Genomic DNA, 18,782 nt, shown 5'->3' on the forward strand with positions numbered 1-18,782 from the left:
TAAACGATAAGTAAACAGACTAAATGGGTTAAACGCCACCAGACATTGTTTTTACTGTATTGTTTGTTTCATGTAAAATAATAGTTCTGTCTTGATGTGATTTCATTTGAGTATTTTTCTACTAATATTTCACACAAATCAACACAAGCATATGTGTAGAATATTATGTGACGCCGAGAGGCTGAAAAGCAGCCCTGGCGTGGAACATTCCTGGGCCCACCAGAGATCTTTGGAGTGAGCCCAGCACAGAGCATGTGATGAAAGGCTCTGCTCATTGCCGGCTGACAAACAGCATGAGGGCAACAAAGGGGATAAAAATGAAAATAGTTATAAGCAGGTGTGCCGATTCAGCTCAGGAGGGAAACAACCCAATCTGCAGGCCCTGAGCTTTCAGTTTCCTTGTGGAAAATGCCGCTTTCATTAAAAAAAATGTAGCTATGTCAAATTGCAATTCACCAACAAATGAATAAACTAGTAGCAATAGTGAGTCTGCAACGCAGACTTCTAAGGTTGTAGGGAGAGGCTGGCACAGAGGGAGAAAAAAGAAGCCTGCAGCAGATGTTGCACAGCTGTAAGCTAACAAGACCTGCAAATCCTTTAACTTTGTTTGGCATATCATTTATTAACATTATATAAACGTACCTGTCTGCTCATAACATAACATAGCATGACATAACATAACATTACATAAGGGTTGTCAATGTTAACGCAATAATATTGTGTTAGGTATAAGGTTTTGAATGTGCGATTAACGTGCATGCATCTTTTTTTGTCCCGCGATCCATTCCGTAGCGTGGGGAAATGTGACAGCGTCCAGTTACTGTTGAGCCACAAGCTCGAAAATAGTACAAAGAACATAAAGAAAAGGGGACCTTATAAAAATCTCAGGTCCAAAGCCGTGAGACGGCATCATAGGAACAAACACCTGATGGCACCTTATTTCCGCTTCCTTTCTCACACTACTTCTGTGTAACTTATTACACAGAAATATTAATCTTTCTAGACCAGGGGTCGGCAAACCGCGGCTCTTGAGCTGCATGCGGCTCTTTAGCGCCGCCCTAGTGGCTCTCTGGAGCTTTTTCAAAAATGTATGAAAAATTGTTTTAATATGAACAAACATGACGCATACCTCCCTAATTGTTATAAAGCACACTGTTTATATTAAACATGCCTCACTGATTCGAGTATTTGGCGAGCGCCGTTTTGTCCTACTAATTTTGACGGTCCTTGAACTCACCGTAGTTTGTTTACATATATAACTTTCTCCGACTTTCTAGGACGTGTTTTATGCCACTTCTTTGTCTGTCTCATTTTGTCCACCAAACTTTTAACGTTGTGCATGAATGCACAAAGGTGAGTTTTGTTGATGTTATTGACATGTGTGGAGTGCTAATCAAACATATTTGGTCACTGCATGACTGCAAGCTAATAGATGCTAACATGCTATTTAGGCTAGCTATATGTACATATTGCATCATTATGCCTCGTTTGTAGGTATATTTGAGGTCATTTAGTTTCCTTTAAGTCATCTTAATTCAATTTATATATCATGTAATATGGCTTTTAATTTTTTACGGCTCCAGACAGATTTGTTTTTGTATTTTTGGTCCAATATGGCTCTTTCAACATTTTGGGTTGCCGACCCCTGTTCTAGACGTACTAAATATAGACACAGAACTGCTGGCGCAGAACAGTTTTAGCCTTGATAAATCACACCGCGTGTGCTAAATAATTACATTCGCATTTTCTCCACCGAGTATTCAGTTCAGTTTCAGTTTATTTGGAACATGCATACGATACAATGTAATGCATCACACACTTCCACTTGTTTCATTACAGCACGTCCGAAAAGGAGTAGGAAGAAGCAGAGCTTATTTAATCCTACCCTTATTTACATAGCGCTTTTCTCTAGTGACTCAAAGCGCTTTTACATAGTGAAACCCAATATCTAAGTTACATTTAAACCAGTGTGGGTGGCACTGGGAGCAGGTGGGTAAAGTGTCTTGCCCAAGGACACAAGGGCAGTGACTAGGATGGCGGAAGCGGGGATCGAACCTGGAACCCTCAAGTTGCTGGCACGGCCACTCTACCAACCGAGCCATACAGCCCCCAAAGCAATTGTATCCAATTTAATTGTTCTCTGTAACAGAACAGTGAACAAATAAATCATAAATACATAATATAACATAGTAAGCAAACAGATTTTACACATATAAATAATCTTTGTCTCAATACAAAAAAAAGAAATAAAGGGTTCAAGATGTTCATCATAATTCTTGTTCTGTGTACTTTGTGAACACTTGTAGTTTGAACAGTCTCTTAATCTGAATCATATTGGTGCTTTGTTTGATTTCTTTGGTTAATCCATTCCATGATTTAATTCCACATACGGATATGCTAGAGGCTTTAAGTGTTGTACGAGCATACAAATGTTTTAAATTAAGATTTTCCTCTAAGGTTATAATTCTCCTCTTTTGTTGCAAAAAATTGTTTTGACATTCTTAGGTAGTAGGTTATAGTTTGCTTTATACATAATTTTAATTGTTTGCAAATGCACCAAATCGTTGAATTTCAATAATTGTGATTTAATAAATAAAAGGTTTGTATGTTCTCTATATCCAACATCATGTATTATTCTAATTGATCTTTTTTTTTACACCGTTAGTGAACAAAACACACATTTGTAGTTGTTTCCGCATATTTCTGCACAATAACTCAGATATGGTAACACTAGGTATTGAGGGTGTTGTGATGATCAAAATATATTCTGCATTGCTGTAAGTCTTTGCTGTCGTCCAGCAATCAGTTTTTGTTTACTTTGCAGCCAGTTCAGTTTTAGTTTCGTTCTGCATATCCATACCTAAGCTTTAATGCCTTTTCCTAGGGGCACTCACCTTGTGTTTATTTTTGGTTTAAGCATTAGTTACCTTTTTACCTTCACACTGCCTCCCGCATATTGTGATCACGACAAACGACAAACCATGTTCCCGACATCTACTAAGCAATTAGCTACCCGCTGTCACCTAATGATATGGAAGAGTATTACACGGCTACTCTGCCGAGCTCTAGACAGCACAGACACTCAACAACGGCACATTATTTGCGGATTATAATTACTGGTTTGCAAAATTTTTTTTAACCCAATTAGGTGAAATTACATAATCTCCCACGGCACACCAGACTGTGTCTCACGGCACACTAGTGGTTGAAAAACACTGGTCTAAGCACACTTGTAAATTAAGCCCTGGTGTCTCCTATGGTACAGTTGGAGTTCAGGTGTTAGACGCCAGAGTTATATTTTTGCTCTAACTTTATAGGTTTTACTGTAACACAGATTAGCAGAACATAAATTAGCAGTAGAACATCTGCATGATTTACAACACACTGCATCCTCCCTAATCTAACCTCTTAGCTTCAGTTCCGCTGAGTGTTTTTTTTTTTCTGCCACAGAGAAAAACAACAGCTGCAATGCTTTCACCTATGAATGAATGAAACGCTGCTCTTACCCATCATGTTATACAGGCTCTGCGGTGCAAATTGCCTTGGCATTTTCTTTACTGCTTCTTTAAAGACGGACAGGGCCTCCTGCGAATGATACACAGAAAAGAAAAGAAGGTGTGAGATGTTTGCATTAGAGACCAAGGCTGGATTAGATGCATAAACGTGGGATTGAGGGTTGCTGGGAGGCTGGTTGATATACACAACAGAGGAGGAAAGAAAGATCTGTCCTCCGTGTCACGGCTATTAAAATGACCAGAGTGCGGTTTCAAAATCCTGAGTATTTGGTGCGGCCATTTACCTGATTGATTGATTGAGACTTTTATTAGTAGGTTGCACAGTGAAGTACATATTCCGTACAATTGACCACTAAATGGTAACACCTGAATAAGTTTTTAAACTTGTCGGGGTCCACTTAAATTGATTCATGATACAGATATATACTATCAGATATATACTATCATCATAATACAGTCATCACACAAGATAATCGCATTGAATTATTTACATTATTTACAATCTGGGGTGTGGAGGGGGCGGGGTTGGGTTAGGTTTGGTTGTTATCATCAGTCATCAACAATTGAGAACAGATAAAATGGATATTGGAACAGTGTAGGTCTGACTTGGTAGGATATGGACAGCAAGTAGTGGGCAGAGAGAGAGAGAGAGAGAGAGAGAGAGAGAGAGGGAGAAGAGAGAGAGAGAGAGAGAGAGAGAGAGAGAGAGAGAGAGAGAGAGAGAGAGAGAGAGAGATAGATCAGAAGGCATAAGAAAAAGTATCTGCATTTGATTGTTTACATTTGATTATTAACAATCCGGGGAGGGTGTTAGTTTAGGATTGTAGCTGCCTGGAGGTGAACTTTTATTGCGGTTTTGAAGGAGGATAGAGATGCACTTTATTTTATATCTGTTGGGAGCGCATTCCACATTGATGTGGCATAGAAAGAGAATGAGAATGACCTTTGTTAGTTCGGAATCTGGGTTTAACGTGGTTAGTGGAGCTCCCCATGGTGTTGTGGTTATGGCGGTCAAGGAAGTAGTTTGACATGTACTTCGGTATCAGGGAGGTGTAGCGGATTTTATAGACTAGGCTCAGTGCAAGTTGTCCTCCACCCTGAGCCAGCCCACTTTGGAGAAGTGGGTAGGAGTGAGGTGGGATCTGGGGTGGAGGTCTAGCAGTAATCTGACTAGCTTGTTCTGGGATGTTTGGAGTTTAGATTTGAGGGTTTTGGAGGTGCTAGAGTACCAGGAGGTGCATGCGTAATCGAAAAAGGGTTGAACGAGAGTTCCCGCCAGAATCCTCATGGTGCTTTTGTTGACCAGAGAGGAGATTCTATAGAGAAATCTCGTTCGTTGGTTGACCTTTTTGATTACCTTGGTTGCCATTTTATCACAGGAAAGATTAGCCTCTAGAATGGAACCTAGGTAGGTGACCTCATCTTTCCTGGTGATAACAATGTCACCCACTTTTATAGTGGGTGACTCGGACTTCCCCACAAATGAAATGGTCAAAGGATCTGTAACTGGTATACAGCTGAAGCTCATGCTGTGGTCAAGAGGTCAGATTTCAGCCTGCTCGCTTTCTCCAGCGTGAAATGGAGACTCTGCTTTATTCTCAATTAAAACAGCAGCACCGCTCCTTGTGTGATATGCCGAATTGGGGACCACACTTCCAGAAAGCTAAAGACTGGGGGGCTGGATTTCTCACTTCACTATTAGTCTGATTGTGTATATTCTGGAGAAACAGCCTCCTCTATAGTACAAAACCCAAAACCAGTTAAGTTGGCACGTTGTGTAAATCGTAAATAAAAACAGGTTACAATGATTTGCAAATCCTTTTCAACAAATATTCAATTGAATATACTGCAAAGACAAGATACTTAACGGTCGAACTGGTAAACCTGGTATTTTTTGCAAATATTAGCTCATTTGGAATTTGATGCCTGCAACATGTTTCAAAAATGCTGGCACAAGTGGCAAAAGACTGAGAAAGTCAAACACTTATTTGGAACATCCCACAGGTGAACAGGTGGGTGCCATGATTGGGTGTACAAGCAGCGTCCATGAAATGCTCAGTCATTCACAAACAAGGATTGGGCGAAGGTCACCACTTTGTGAACAAATGCGTGAGCAAATTGTCCATCAGTTTAAGAACAACATTTCTCAACTAGCTATTGAAAGGAAATTTAGGGATTTCACCATCTACCGTCCGTAATATCATCAAATGGTACAGAGAATCTGGAGAAATCACTGCACACAAGCGGCAAGGCCCGTGACCTCCGATCCCTTCGTCGGTACTGCATCAAAAAGCGACATCAGTGTGTAAAGGATATCACCACATGGGCTCAGGAACATTTCAGAAAACCACTGTCAGTAACTACAGTTTGTCGCTACATCTGTAAGTGCAAGTTAAAACTCTACTATGCAAAGCGAAAGCCATTTATCAACAACACCCAGAAACGCCGCCGGCTTCGCTGGGCCAGAGCTCATCTAAGATGGACTGATAGGTGGAAATTTGTTCTGTGGTCTGACGAGTCCACATTTCAAATTGTTTTTGGAAAATGGATGTCGTTCCCTCCGGACCAAAGAGGAAAAGAACCGTCCGGATTATTATAGGCGCAAAGTTGAAAAGCCAGCATCTGTGATGGTATGGGGGTGTATTAGTGCCAAAGGCATGGGTAGCTTACACATCTGTGAAGGCACCATTAATGTTGAAAGTTACATACAGGTTTTGGAGCAACATATGTTGCCATCCAAGCAACATCTTTTTCTGCTTATTTCAGCAAGACAATGCCAAGCCACATTCTGCACGTGTTACAACAATGTGGCTTCGTAGTAAAAGAGTGCAGGTACTAGACTGGCCTGCCTGTAGTCCAGATCTGTCTCCCATTGAAAATGTGTGGCACATTATGAAGCGTAAAATACGACAACGAAGACCCCGGACTGTTGAACAACATAAGCTGTACATCAAGCAAGAATGGAAAATAATTCCACCTGAAAATCTTCAAAAATTGGTCTCTTCATTTCCCAAATGTTTACTGAGTGTTGTCAAAATGAAAGGCCATGTAACACAGTGGTAAAAATGCCCCTGTACCAACTTTTTTGCAATATGTTGCTGCCATTAAATTCTAAGTTAATGATTATTTGCAAAAAAAATAAGTTTCTCATTTAGATTATTAAATATTTTGTCTTTACAGTAATTCATTTGAATATAAGTTGAAAAGGATTTGCAAATCATTGTATTCTGTTTTTATTTACGATTTACACAACGTGCCAACTTCACTGGTTTTGGGTTTATGTAGACATTTGATTTTAGTATTTTAATTTCTTCGGGACTGCTTTGCTGTTTTTAAGGACCTTTTTTGAACTGAACCTGTTGAGTAGCCCAAATGGTGAAAAAGAGAGGACCTTAAACGGAACCTTGAGGAACACCACGAGTATAACTAAAGGAATTTAACAAATGACAACTGACTGCATCTGAAGTAAACTGCAACACCTTACTTACATAAACTACCGTACAAAAAAAAACTGCCAAAAAGGAGAGGACTTAAACAGTTGCCTTGAGGAATGCCTAAGTTCTTTAAATCACAAGTTTGGACCACAGTGTTCCTTGTTTGCCAGTAAGGTTAAAATGTCAATGCAAGCATCTGCCAAATGTATTTACAGTGGTCCTAGTTCCTCCATACAACAGGAACGTTTTGGGGAATTTGCTGCAAAAATGCTTGTCTCACAAGTTTTGAACTAAACCTGGGGGCTAGTATGACAGGAAAGTTTTTAGGAATTTGCTGCAAAAATGCTTGTCTCACAAGTTTTGAACTAAACCCGGGGGGCTGGTATGGTGTCGTTCCTGGCTGGATTTGGCCCCCAGGCAGCTAGTTCAATATCACTGCTGTAGGGCTTTGTTTAAAGCCAGGAAAGCTATTATCTACATTTCATTTCACTACACTAATTTTCTAGCATGCACATTATTCTCCTTAAGAATTTCTAAATGTATTCTTATCAAATCCGTTTGTGCATAATTGTTGCAGCAAATTAAACGCTTAATATAATATACTTGTTAATTAGGGGTTTGCTCTGGGGGCCTTACTATTCACAAGCTGAGGGGAAGCACATTTGGGAATTACCATATTTTTCGGACTATAAGTCGCAGTTTTTTTCATAGTTTGTATAAGTCGCAGTTTAGTTTCATAGCTCCAGTGCGACTTACTGTATATATGTTTTTTTCCTTTTTATTATGCATTTTCGGCAGGTGCGACTTATACTCCGAAAAACACAGTATATGCTTACTTGCTTTCACTAGCTTGCTTTTTAATAGAACGGGATCATAAAACATAATAAAATGCTCCTTTTTTGTTGGTACAGTATATATTGTGAGCATTTTACAGTGACAGTAACAATCTAAAGTTATTGCAACTTGTATTGCTTTGTGCAATCACTGGTAAAAAATGAAATCAAAAACATGATTTGAGTCTCCACCTCTTGGTGTCCTTGCTCATGGAGCTGCTTTCCCAGGTTGTACAGGCAGCTGGTGACCGAGCTCTTGTGGGCGTGGGGGTCTTTCAGGTTCTCGTCTGGGATGTCGGCACAGGTGAGGAAGGTGCGCTTGGACTCTTCCAGGCGGCCCTGATTCATCAGGATGATGCCTGTGTTCAAGTAGGCAGCTGGTTGGGACACGGAACAAAAGAAACGCACCGCAAGATTAATTTACTTCTTTAAATTCCAAGGCCCACACAAATATATATTTACACACATTTTTCTAGGTTTCTGAAAGAAGGTTCCTACAAGTTTCTGATTGGAGAAGTAGCTTCCGCAGCTAGTGGGTCCATGACGATGACTTCGGTTTTGTTTCATCAGCCGTTTTACTGCCTTGTGACAGGTAACGTTTGGAAACACTTAAAAGTATGGAAATTAACATTTACAAAATCTTTCATACCAGGATATATCTGTGGCTTATAGTTCCATGCAGCTAAAATATGTACAAATATTATTTTATTTTTTTCTAAAATTTGGTGGGTGCAGCTTTATTACAATAAACGCGGTAGTTATAAAAGTGACAGTGGAGCAAAATTTGCTCACAATGTACACCAAACCATATCTAATACACATTATTTGGACCACAAGAAAGTGTGTTAAATGTAAATTAGAATTATCACAGGTCCCCTTCAAAAGGTCTCTTGTAAGGCAGTGGTCCCCAACCTTTTTGTAACTGCGGACCGGTCAACGCTTGAAAATTTGTCCCACGGACCGGGGGGGGGGGGGGGGGTATGTTTTTTTGGGGGGTTTTTTTGTTAGTTTTTTTGTCATAAAAAAAAACACAATCATGTGTGCTTACGAACTGTATCCCTGCAGACTGCATTTAACTATATTGATATATAATGTAGGAACCAGAAATATTAATAACAGAAAGAAACAACCCTTTTGTGCGAATGAGTGTGAATGAGTGTAAATGGGGGAGGGAGGTTTTTTTTTTTTTATCACAGGTCCCCTTCAAAAAGTCTCCTGTAAGGCAGTGGTCCATAACCTTTTTGTAACTGTGGACCGGTCAACGCTTGAAAATTTTTCCCACGGACCGGGGGTTTTTTTTTTTGTTTGTTTGTTTTTTGTCAAAAAAAAAAACACAATCATGTGTGCTTACGGACTGTATCCCTGCAGACTGTATTGATATATATTGATATATAATGTAGGAACCAGATATATTAATAACAGAAAGAAACAAACCTTTTGTGCGAATGAGTGTGAATGAGTGTAAATGGGGGAGGGAGGTTTTTTAGGTTGGTGCACTAATTGTAAGTGTATCTTGTGTTTTTTATGTTGATTTAATAAAAATAAAAATAAATATATATATATATATATTTTTTTTTTAATTTCTTGTGCGGCCCGGTACTAATCGATCCACGGCCCGGTGGTTGGGGACCACTGCTGTAAGGTATTTAGGTGATTGAAATGTTCTTCTTCTCACCAATAGCACAAACACAGATTTGAAGTTCATGAAGAATAACATTCTCTGTCATTCCATTTGACATCAAAATACATCAATTGACACAATTTAGTAACGCATGGAGGCTCAAACACCAACTTATATTGCTCCCCTCATGCCTATACGTTCTAATACAAGAGAGTCATATCAAATAAAAATAGCAATATTTCGCCCCGCTGCTTTCATTAGGCAGTGAGGAACGGCAGTAAGTAGAAAAGATAACATTCTCCTCCTGCCTCCGAGATGTCTGCAGCTCAAGTTAATTAATTACCTCAGTTATCGGCTAACGGACAAGATAATTGCACGCCGAATTGAAATGTTCTAGTCTGACTGTGATCAGGATTGGATCTTTAATTAATTCAGGGCAGAGGGAACAGACATTTAGGACTTTATGTTTATCTGTCATTGACCGATGGCAAGAACAATCGGGAGCTAATTTATTCTGTTATCAAGATGTGGTAAAATTGGCAAGCATTTGTAATCATCATGCAGTGAAGATAAGATACCCTTGCGGGGAAATTAAACCCAGGTGTAGCAGCTAATAAAATCCCCCCAAATGAAGCCGATCACATGGAAAAGTAGGCGCGGCGGAAAATAACTTCCTGCTCGAATTAATCATAAATGACATCATGCGTTCGCTTGTTCATGTGTTGACTTGGCTCTGAACGCACCAGCTGTAGACCAGCTGCCCTTTGCCACCTATTCCGCTGGCCTCACATAACCACAGCCTGTGTTCACCGTTGCCTGGACACGGTACGGCCGCAACCGCCAGAGCTGGAGATTGTCAATAAAAGGAAAAGCTGTACTTACAGGCCAGAGTTGGCCGGCTCCCAATGGCCAGCTTGTAGTAGTGAAGCGCCTCGGAGAACTTGTTGCTCTCCTGAAGCAGCAAACCACTGCAACAACAAAACAAGATTCCATGTGTTAACATATAAACATGCACTTTGTTATAATAGGACACGGGACACGTTTCGTCAAGTGGAATGGGTGACAGTTCCGTTGGAATCCGACGTGAAAAAGAAAACATTTCGTCATCTAGGCTTTTTCTCCAGATTTGCACATTTCACGTCACACAGGGGTCGGCAACCCAAAATGTTTAAAGAGCCATGTTGGACCACACATACAAAAAAAGTAATCTGTCTGGAGCCACAAAAAATTAAAAGACTTACATAAGTGTTATAATGATGTAAGTAGGGCTGCAACTAACGATTAATTTGATAATCGATTAATCTGTCCATTATTACTTTGATTAATCGATTAATAATCGGATAAAAGAGACAAACTACATTTCTATCCTTTCCAGTATTTTATTGAAAAAAAAAAAACAGCATACGGGCACCATACTTATTTTGATTATTGTGTCTCAGCTGTTTGTACATGTTGCAGTTTATAAATAAAGGTATATATATATAAAAAAAAACAAAAAACAATAATTGCCTCTGCGCATGCGCATAGCATAGATTAGGGATGTCCCGATCCAGGTTTTTGCACTTCCGATCCGATACCGATATTGTTTTTGCACTTCCGATCCGATACCGATACTGACCGATACCGATACTGACCGATACTGGCCTATCCGAGCATGTATTAAAGTTTAAAGTTATTTAACCTACTTAGTTGTCAGAATCATGTTGAAAAGGGTTTTAGTACTCTTGATAACAACTATCCAGCTGAATTAGGGGAGTTTGAATAATACACAATGGTTGGTAACAAGAAACTGACCTGTTTATTCAAGGATAAACACAAAATAGACAAAATTATACATGACAAACAGAAATGGCATCATTGAAACTAGGGCTGGGCGATATGGCCTTTTTTAAATATTGCGATATTTTAAGGCCATATTGCGATACACAATATATATGTGGATATTTTGCCTTAGCCTTGAATGAACACTTGATGCATATAATCACAGCAGTATGATGATTCTGTGTGTTTTGATTGATTGATTGAGACTTTTATTAGTAGGTTGCACAGTGAAGTACATATTCCGTACAATTGACCACTAAATGGTAACACCCGAATAAGTTTTTCAACTTGTTTAAGTCGGGGTCCACTTAAATTGATTCATGATACAGATATATACTATCAGATATATACTATCATCATAATATAGTCATCACACAAGATAATCACATTGAATTATTTACATTATTTATAATCCAGGGTGTGGAGGGGGGCGCCTGATGTAAGTGTGAAAAAGACAGCCAAAAGAGTTTGATATGAGAATAAATCTAAAGTTAAAATATAGGGTAGAAATGCACCCATTTGCAGGAAATGTAGTCTTGATTTTCAAAATGTTCTTTCAAGGCTTGCATGTCTACATTAAAACATTGTTCTTCATACTGCATTAATATATGCTACTTTTAAACTTTCATGCAGAGAAGGAAATCACAACTAAAAAAATCACTAATTTTTTCATACGGTGTTGATCTGGAAATTTTTGCCTCGGCATTTTGATGGTATGGATGTGTGGCACCGAATGGAGATAAGCGTCTCGACAGACGTTACAATATTTGAACAATGATGACGAAAACGTGTTTTCTCTGTCGTGTCCGTGTGTCGAAAATTGTTATGCGCTTATTTTTTTAATTGATTTTGTGCGTGGCATAGATTTGCCGTGCGCAGAGGACGTTTGAGCAGGCGCGCACCTTAGCGGCTGCGCTAGCATCACAGCTAACGTTAGCCATGCTGCTACCTCTCTGCTGGGAGAGGGCGTATACGTATGTGACGTGTGACGTGTGTAAGAAGTTGCGCTTGCTGTCTGTGAGAAGGAGACAGAAGAAGGAGTGGGAAGAGCCTGTAGTGCAATGCCAGCAGCTAAAAGCAACTGCGTGAGAATCCATAGACCTGTAGGTGTGTTGAAGGTGTGCTGGAAAATGCAGAACGGAAATAGGGAGCAGCAGAAAAGTGGAATGTATTATTTAAATCTGTGCGTTGGAAAACACGGACCGGAGTTTTTTTTTTAAACTGGATCTGGATCGGCATTTTCCCATGCCTTGCCGATACGCATTTTTTGGCAAATATCGGCGGCCGATCCGATATTAGATCCAACGAATCGATGACTAAATGAATCGCCAACTGTTCTTATAATCAATTTTAATCAATTTAATCGATTAGTTGTTGCAGCCCTAGATGTAAGTAGCTAATTAGCTATATTAGCCTACTATCAAAATGACTATGTGTCGCAGGCTGACAAAATCTTCGTTGACAGAAATGTTGAAATATAATATTTAGGTAACACTTTAGTATGGGGAACATATTCACCATTAATTAGTTGCTTATTAACATGCAAATTAGTAACATATTGGCTCTTAATTAGTCATTATTAAGTACTTATTAATGCCTTATTCTGCATGGCCTTATTATACAACCAGTAAGCTATTAACTAAGAGTCTTCCCTCAATAACCTCAGAATTATTGCTTATTAGTAACCCTAACCCTAACCCTTATATGTTCCTCTAGTGTCCAAATAACTCTAAATTAAGTCTTTGTTACTTATATAATGTGTTCCCCATAATAAAATGTTACCAATATTTATTCGACACATTTTTACAACATGGAAAACATTAGTAAAACTTCTCTGAGGGTGAGATAACTTCTGGAAATGACTGTCTTAGAATGGCCAAATGTATATATGTGTGTGTCTAAGTTAAAGGAAACGACAGGCTGTCTTCTTCTAATGGATTTATCACAATCTTTGCAAGCTGACAAACGTTTGCTGTGGTCTGGAACAACATGTTAATGTTTGCTGTGGTCTGGAACAACATGGCACACTAACAACTATCAGAAATGCAGCCAATATTACACACAGGTAATGCGTCATGAGACATGCAAATAAAAATTAAATACACAGAGGACATAAGTAAAGCAAAGTAAATGAGGTCAAATATACCTACAAACGAGGCATAGTGATGCAATATGTACATACGGCTAACCTAAATAGCATGTTAGCATCGATCAGCTTGCAGTCATGCAGTGACCAAACACTCCAATACATCAATCAATCAATCAATCAATCAATTCCTTTATTGTCATTGTCATAATAACACTTAAGTCATACATGAACAACGAGATTTTGTTTGAGCTTTGTCCAGCGGCATAGAAACTGCATTAATGTGCAGGTTTACAATAAGTTTACATTTTAGAATTCAAGCATTGTCAGGAAGATCACAATAAGAGGGGTGTGGGGGTGGGAACAGTCAGATGTCTGATGGGTGTTACGTTGATGTTGCAGCAATGCAATTATTGAGGTGGTGAAGAGTGAGGTAATAAGATGGTCCGGGGCAGCAAAGGGGCAGGCTGTTCATTTAGCAGTCTCACAGCCTGGGGATACAGACTGTGAGACATTCTGGTGGTCCTGGCCCGAATCGATCTATACCTCCTTCCAGAGGGTAACAGGTTGAGGAGGCCATGTGCTGGGTGGTATCTGTCCTTCAGGATGTTGTGTACTCGCTTTAGGCAGCGAGTTGTGTACATGGCACTCATCTCTGGGAGTACTCCAACAAGTAAACAACATCAACAAAGCTCACCTTTGTGCATTCACGCACAGTATAAAACGTTTGGTGGACAAAAAGAGACAAAGAAGGAGTGGCATAAAACACGTCTTTCTGTGGCAGCGTCGTACATGTAAACAAACTGTTGAGTGTCCCATTCCACACAACGATGAGTTCAAGGGGTGCTGAAATTAGTAGTACGAAACGACGCTCGCCCAATACCCTCACCAGTGAATCATAAACACAAACATATTACAAAGTGAGCTTTCTAACAATTAGGAAGGTTTGTATCGTGTTTGTCCTCCTACAGAAACCATATTACAACAAAAAAATATATTTTTCATCTCATATTTTTCCATTTCCATACATTTAAAAAAAAACTCCAAGTGGTTCTAGAGCCGCAGGTTGCTGACCCCCCCGCCCTAACAGTGTATGTGTTCTGCATCTGTAGATCTATCTACAGTTAATGTACTGTCATCATTGGCTGGGGATGTTCTGTGTTTGCCTCTGGCTCCCACCTCACCACTTATAGCTGTCAGATACAGAGCACCGCAGGGAAAAGACCAGGCAAGAGGACACCTCCTTTGGGAATAGAGTAGTGATCAATGGAACGTGTGGGAAGGGAGCTCCTTCAGTTGATGGAGCACACACAGTTGTGTGTCAACACACACCGGGGACAACGTCAACTGATGGGGAAGACTTTGTTCATACAATGACTTCTGTTTCGTTTGATCACCCGTTTTACTGCCGTTTTACAGACACCGTTTGGAAACAATTAAGGAATGTAAATAAACATGGTAACACTTTAGTATGGGGAACATATTCACCATTAATTAGTTGCTTATTAAAGTAACAAAGACTTCATTTAGAGCTTGTTGGACACTAGGGGAACAAATGAGGGTTAGGGTTAGGGTTACTAATAGGCAATTATTCTGAAGTTATTGAGGGAAGAATCTTAGTTAATGGCTTACTGGTTGTATGATAAGGCCATGCAGAATAAGGCATTTATAAGTACTTAATAATGACTAATTAAGAGCCAATATGTTACTAATTTGCATGTTAAAGGGGAACATTATCACCAGACCTACGTAAGCGTCAATATATACCTTGATGTTGCAGAAAAAAGACCATATATTTTTTAAACCGATTTCCGAACTCTAAATGGTTGAATTTTGGCAAATTAAACGCCTTTCTATTATTCGCTCTCGGAGCGATGACGTCACAACGTGACGTCACATCGGGAAGCAATCCGCCATTTTCTCAAACACATTACAAACACCGAGTCAAATCAGCTCTGTTATTTTCCGTTTTTTCGACTGTTTTCCGTACCTTGGAGACATCATGCCTCGTCGGTGTGTTGTCGGAGGGTGTAACAACACGAACAGGGACGGATTCAGGTTGCACCAGTGGCCCAAAGATGCGACAGTGGCAAGAAATTGGACGTTTGTTCCGCACACTTTACCGACGAAAGCTATGCTACGACAGAGATGGCAAGAATGTGTGGATATCCTGCGACACTCAAAGCAGATGCATTTCCAACTGGACTGGACAGATCAGCTTTCAGGAAAAGAGAGCAGATGAGGGTATGTCTACAGAATATATTAATTGATGAAAACTGGGCTGTCTGCACTCGCAAAGTGCATGTTGTTGCCAAATGTATTTCATATGCTGTAAACCTAGTTCATAGTTCCCTTTAATGCCAAACAAACACATACCAATCGTTGGTTAGAAGGCGATCGCCTAATTCATCCTCGCTTTCTCCCGTGTCGCTGGCTGTTGTGTCGGTTTCGCTTGCAAACGGTTCAAACCGATATGGCTCAATAGCTTCAGTTTCTTCTTCAATTTCGTTTTCACTACCTGCCTCCACACTAAAACCATCCGTTTCAATACATGCGTAATCTGTTGAATCGCTTAAGCCGCTGAAATCCGAGTCTGAATCCGAGCTAATGTCGCCATACCTTGCTGTTCTATGCGCCATGTTTGTTTGTATTGGCATCATTGTGAGACGTCACAGGAAAATGGACGGGTGTATAAAACGATTTACCGGATAGGAGGAGTAAATGTGTTCCCATATAGTATTTTATACAGCAATGGTCATGTGGTGACATAAATTATGGTATTTTGAGAGGTAATTATTGAAGTCGGACATCACTGAAGGCCTAGGTGGGAAACGCACGGCCCGCCACTGGTTTAGACCTAATGTTGTCCTCACCTTTTGTATTTTGTAAATTTCCTACTGAATTCTTGAAAGAACACATTGTAAAGATGCAAAGAAGCATTTGAAGAATTGACTGATAGGTTCAATAAAAAACTACTCACAGGTTATACAGCATGTCCGCCATATTGCTGCGAAAATGAAGCGCATTTCTGTACGCCTGTTCCGCCTCCTCCATCTTGCCCTGGTTCTTCAGGACGTTTCCCAGGTTGCCCCATGCTGTCAAATATCGAAAAAAAAAAAACATTACAGGGTTGTGCGGCAATAGTCACGGAAACAAAAGCTCTTTCTGAATAGATTCAGGAGAAAAGACATTTTCAAGTGGAATTTTTCTTTTGTCATTGCCAGCCACTCGAGGTTGTCGGGTAGGAACGTTGTTAGGCCGCTAAAAGGATGCTGTCCTGCTGCAGCTGCTCTGCAGGGATGAAGGATGACACACTGGGGGAGCTTTGTGCCAGAAACCACCACTCATTACTGTGAGAGTGTGCTTGAAAAGCAGACCACCACAGAGCCTTTTAACTACTAATGACATTAACAGTGAATGCAGTGGAGGATCTCGCCTATAAAGTAAGTTTGTTGAGCTTTTGTGCATGTTCTCCATTAACTATGAGAGAGGAAGTGCATACTGGATGATTAAAGCAGTGCTACATGGAGTGTATGTCAAATATGCATGACAATTAATGATCATTTTTTGGCAGTAATTCCACAAAGTAGGATTCTGTGCAGCATGCCTTCGAGCAGTGTGCTAATTTAATTACTACCAAGCGTGATCCCAGTGGAATATTTGGTATAAATGAGAAAAAAGCTGGCCTGACTCATACGTGCCTCGAGTTATGCTTTGCTTGTTCCGACAAAAAAAATGATGCCGTATCTCTAAATTTCACCGTTCAGACAATTGGTAATCGACCAATCTCCCGAGCTTGTGTTTCTTGCTAAAATAAACGTGACTGCGGCTGCTCCTCCGTTCGCTTGATGGTCGGCCAAAACAAACAGCCTGTCATGCCGCAGCTCCGGTGGAATATTTGAAAGGGAAATTCGCTAACACAATGTATCCTGCTGTTGCCTCATGTGTCGCGGCCCCGCTTCCCCTCTAAGGGCCTATGACAGCAATAATTTGGACATAATTCTGTGGCTTCTGGCCTTGCTAGGAGGGCTGGTGAATAGTTGATTTCCTGTTGGAAGGTGCCAATCATAACTGGTGCCATGGCAGTGATGGTGCCCTTCCACATGAGTGGACATCATGAACTAATAAACATGTACAAAAAGGATGTACTTATTTACGCCATTCTCAATATTCTACAAGTATGCAAGGCCAAAATTAAATTAATAAATACATATTGATATATTTACTGAAATCTATCATTAATTAATTGGAATTGGAATTAAAATACATTAATGTGTTTTCAAACATCCATCCATCCATCCATTTCCTACCGCTTATTCCCTTTTGGGGTCGCGGGGGGCGCTGGAGCCTATCTCAGCTACAATCGGGCGGAAGGCGGGGTACACCCTGGACAAGTCGCCACCTCATCGCAGGGCCAACACAGATAGACAGACAACATTCACACTCACATTCACACACTAGGGCCAATTTAGTGTTGCCAATCAACCTATCCCCAGGTGCATGTCAATATTTATTTGTATCAAACTAAATGTAATTATTTAATAGTTAATTATTGATTTCATTATTTCACGATTTAATTGATTATTTTACGATTCAATCAATTATTTTACTATTTAGTAGGTAAGTAAGTACATTTTATTTCTAAAGCGCTTTTCACAGATAAAATCACAAAGCGCTGTATAAGAGAAGTAAAACAACAATTCAATTTACAACAAGGCCCTGCGATGAAGTGGCGACTTGTCCAGGGTGTACCCCGCCTTCCGCCCGACTGTAGCTGAGATAGGCTCCAGCACCCCCCGCCACCCCGAAGGGAATAAGCGAAAGAAAATGGATGGATGTATTTACAACAACAGGGGCAACATCATAAAAAGGATACAAAGTGGATTAAAAATGATAGTTAAAAGGTGCATTAACTAAAAGCTTTACTAAAAAGAGAAGTTTTCAAATGTTTCTAAAGGGGAACATTATCACCAGACCTATGTAAGCGTCAATATATACCTTGTTGTTGCTGAAAAAAGACCATATATTTTTTTAACCGATTTCCGAACTCTAAATGGGTGAATTTTGGCGAATTAAACGCCTTTCTATTATTCGCTCTCGGAGCAATGACGTCACAACTTGACGTCACATCGGGAAGCAATTCGCCATTTTCTCACTTTCGTCGGTGTGTTGTCGGAGGGTGTAACAACACGAACAGGGACAGATTCAAGTTGCACCAGTGGCCCAAAGATGGGAAAGTGGCAAGAAATTGGACGAAATTTGTTCAAAATACGAGGCTTTGGGGAAAGCCGACAGAATGGTCAGTCGTTTGTTCCGCACGCTTTACCGACGAAAGCTGTGCTACGACAGAGATGGCAAGAATGTGGATATCCTGCGACACTCAAAGCAGATGCATTTCCAACGATAAAGTCAAAGAAATCTGCCGCCAGACCCCCATTGAATCTGCCGGAGTGTGTGAGCTATTCAGGGACA

At 40.1% G+C, this 18,782-nt stretch overlaps 1 protein-coding gene across 2 annotated transcripts in view; it reads right to left on the reverse strand.

Annotated features, from left to right (window-relative positions):
- The window catches only part of tmtc2b (transmembrane O-mannosyltransferase targeting cadherins 2b), a 238,514-nt gene that overhangs the window by 53,560 nt on the left and 166,172 nt on the right, over positions 1 to 18,782 (reverse strand). For both annotated transcript variants that reach the window (XM_061970158.2, XM_061970159.2), the window contains 4 exons: positions 16,291 to 16,405; positions 10,286 to 10,371; positions 7,975 to 8,159; positions 3,507 to 3,585 (listed from right to left, as the gene is read on the reverse strand). In XM_061970158.2, coding sequence (XP_061826142.1) covers positions 3,507 to 3,585; positions 7,975 to 8,159; positions 10,286 to 10,371; positions 16,291 to 16,405 — 465 coding nt within the window. The remainder of the gene's footprint in view (positions 1 to 3,506; positions 3,586 to 7,974; positions 8,160 to 10,285; positions 10,372 to 16,290; positions 16,406 to 18,782) is intronic.

The sequence above is a fragment of the Nerophis lumbriciformis genome, linkage group LG10 (assembly GCF_033978685.3).
Source record: "Nerophis lumbriciformis linkage group LG10, RoL_Nlum_v2.1, whole genome shotgun sequence".
Taxonomy (NCBI): Eukaryota; Metazoa; Chordata; class Actinopteri; order Syngnathiformes; family Syngnathidae; genus Nerophis; species Nerophis lumbriciformis.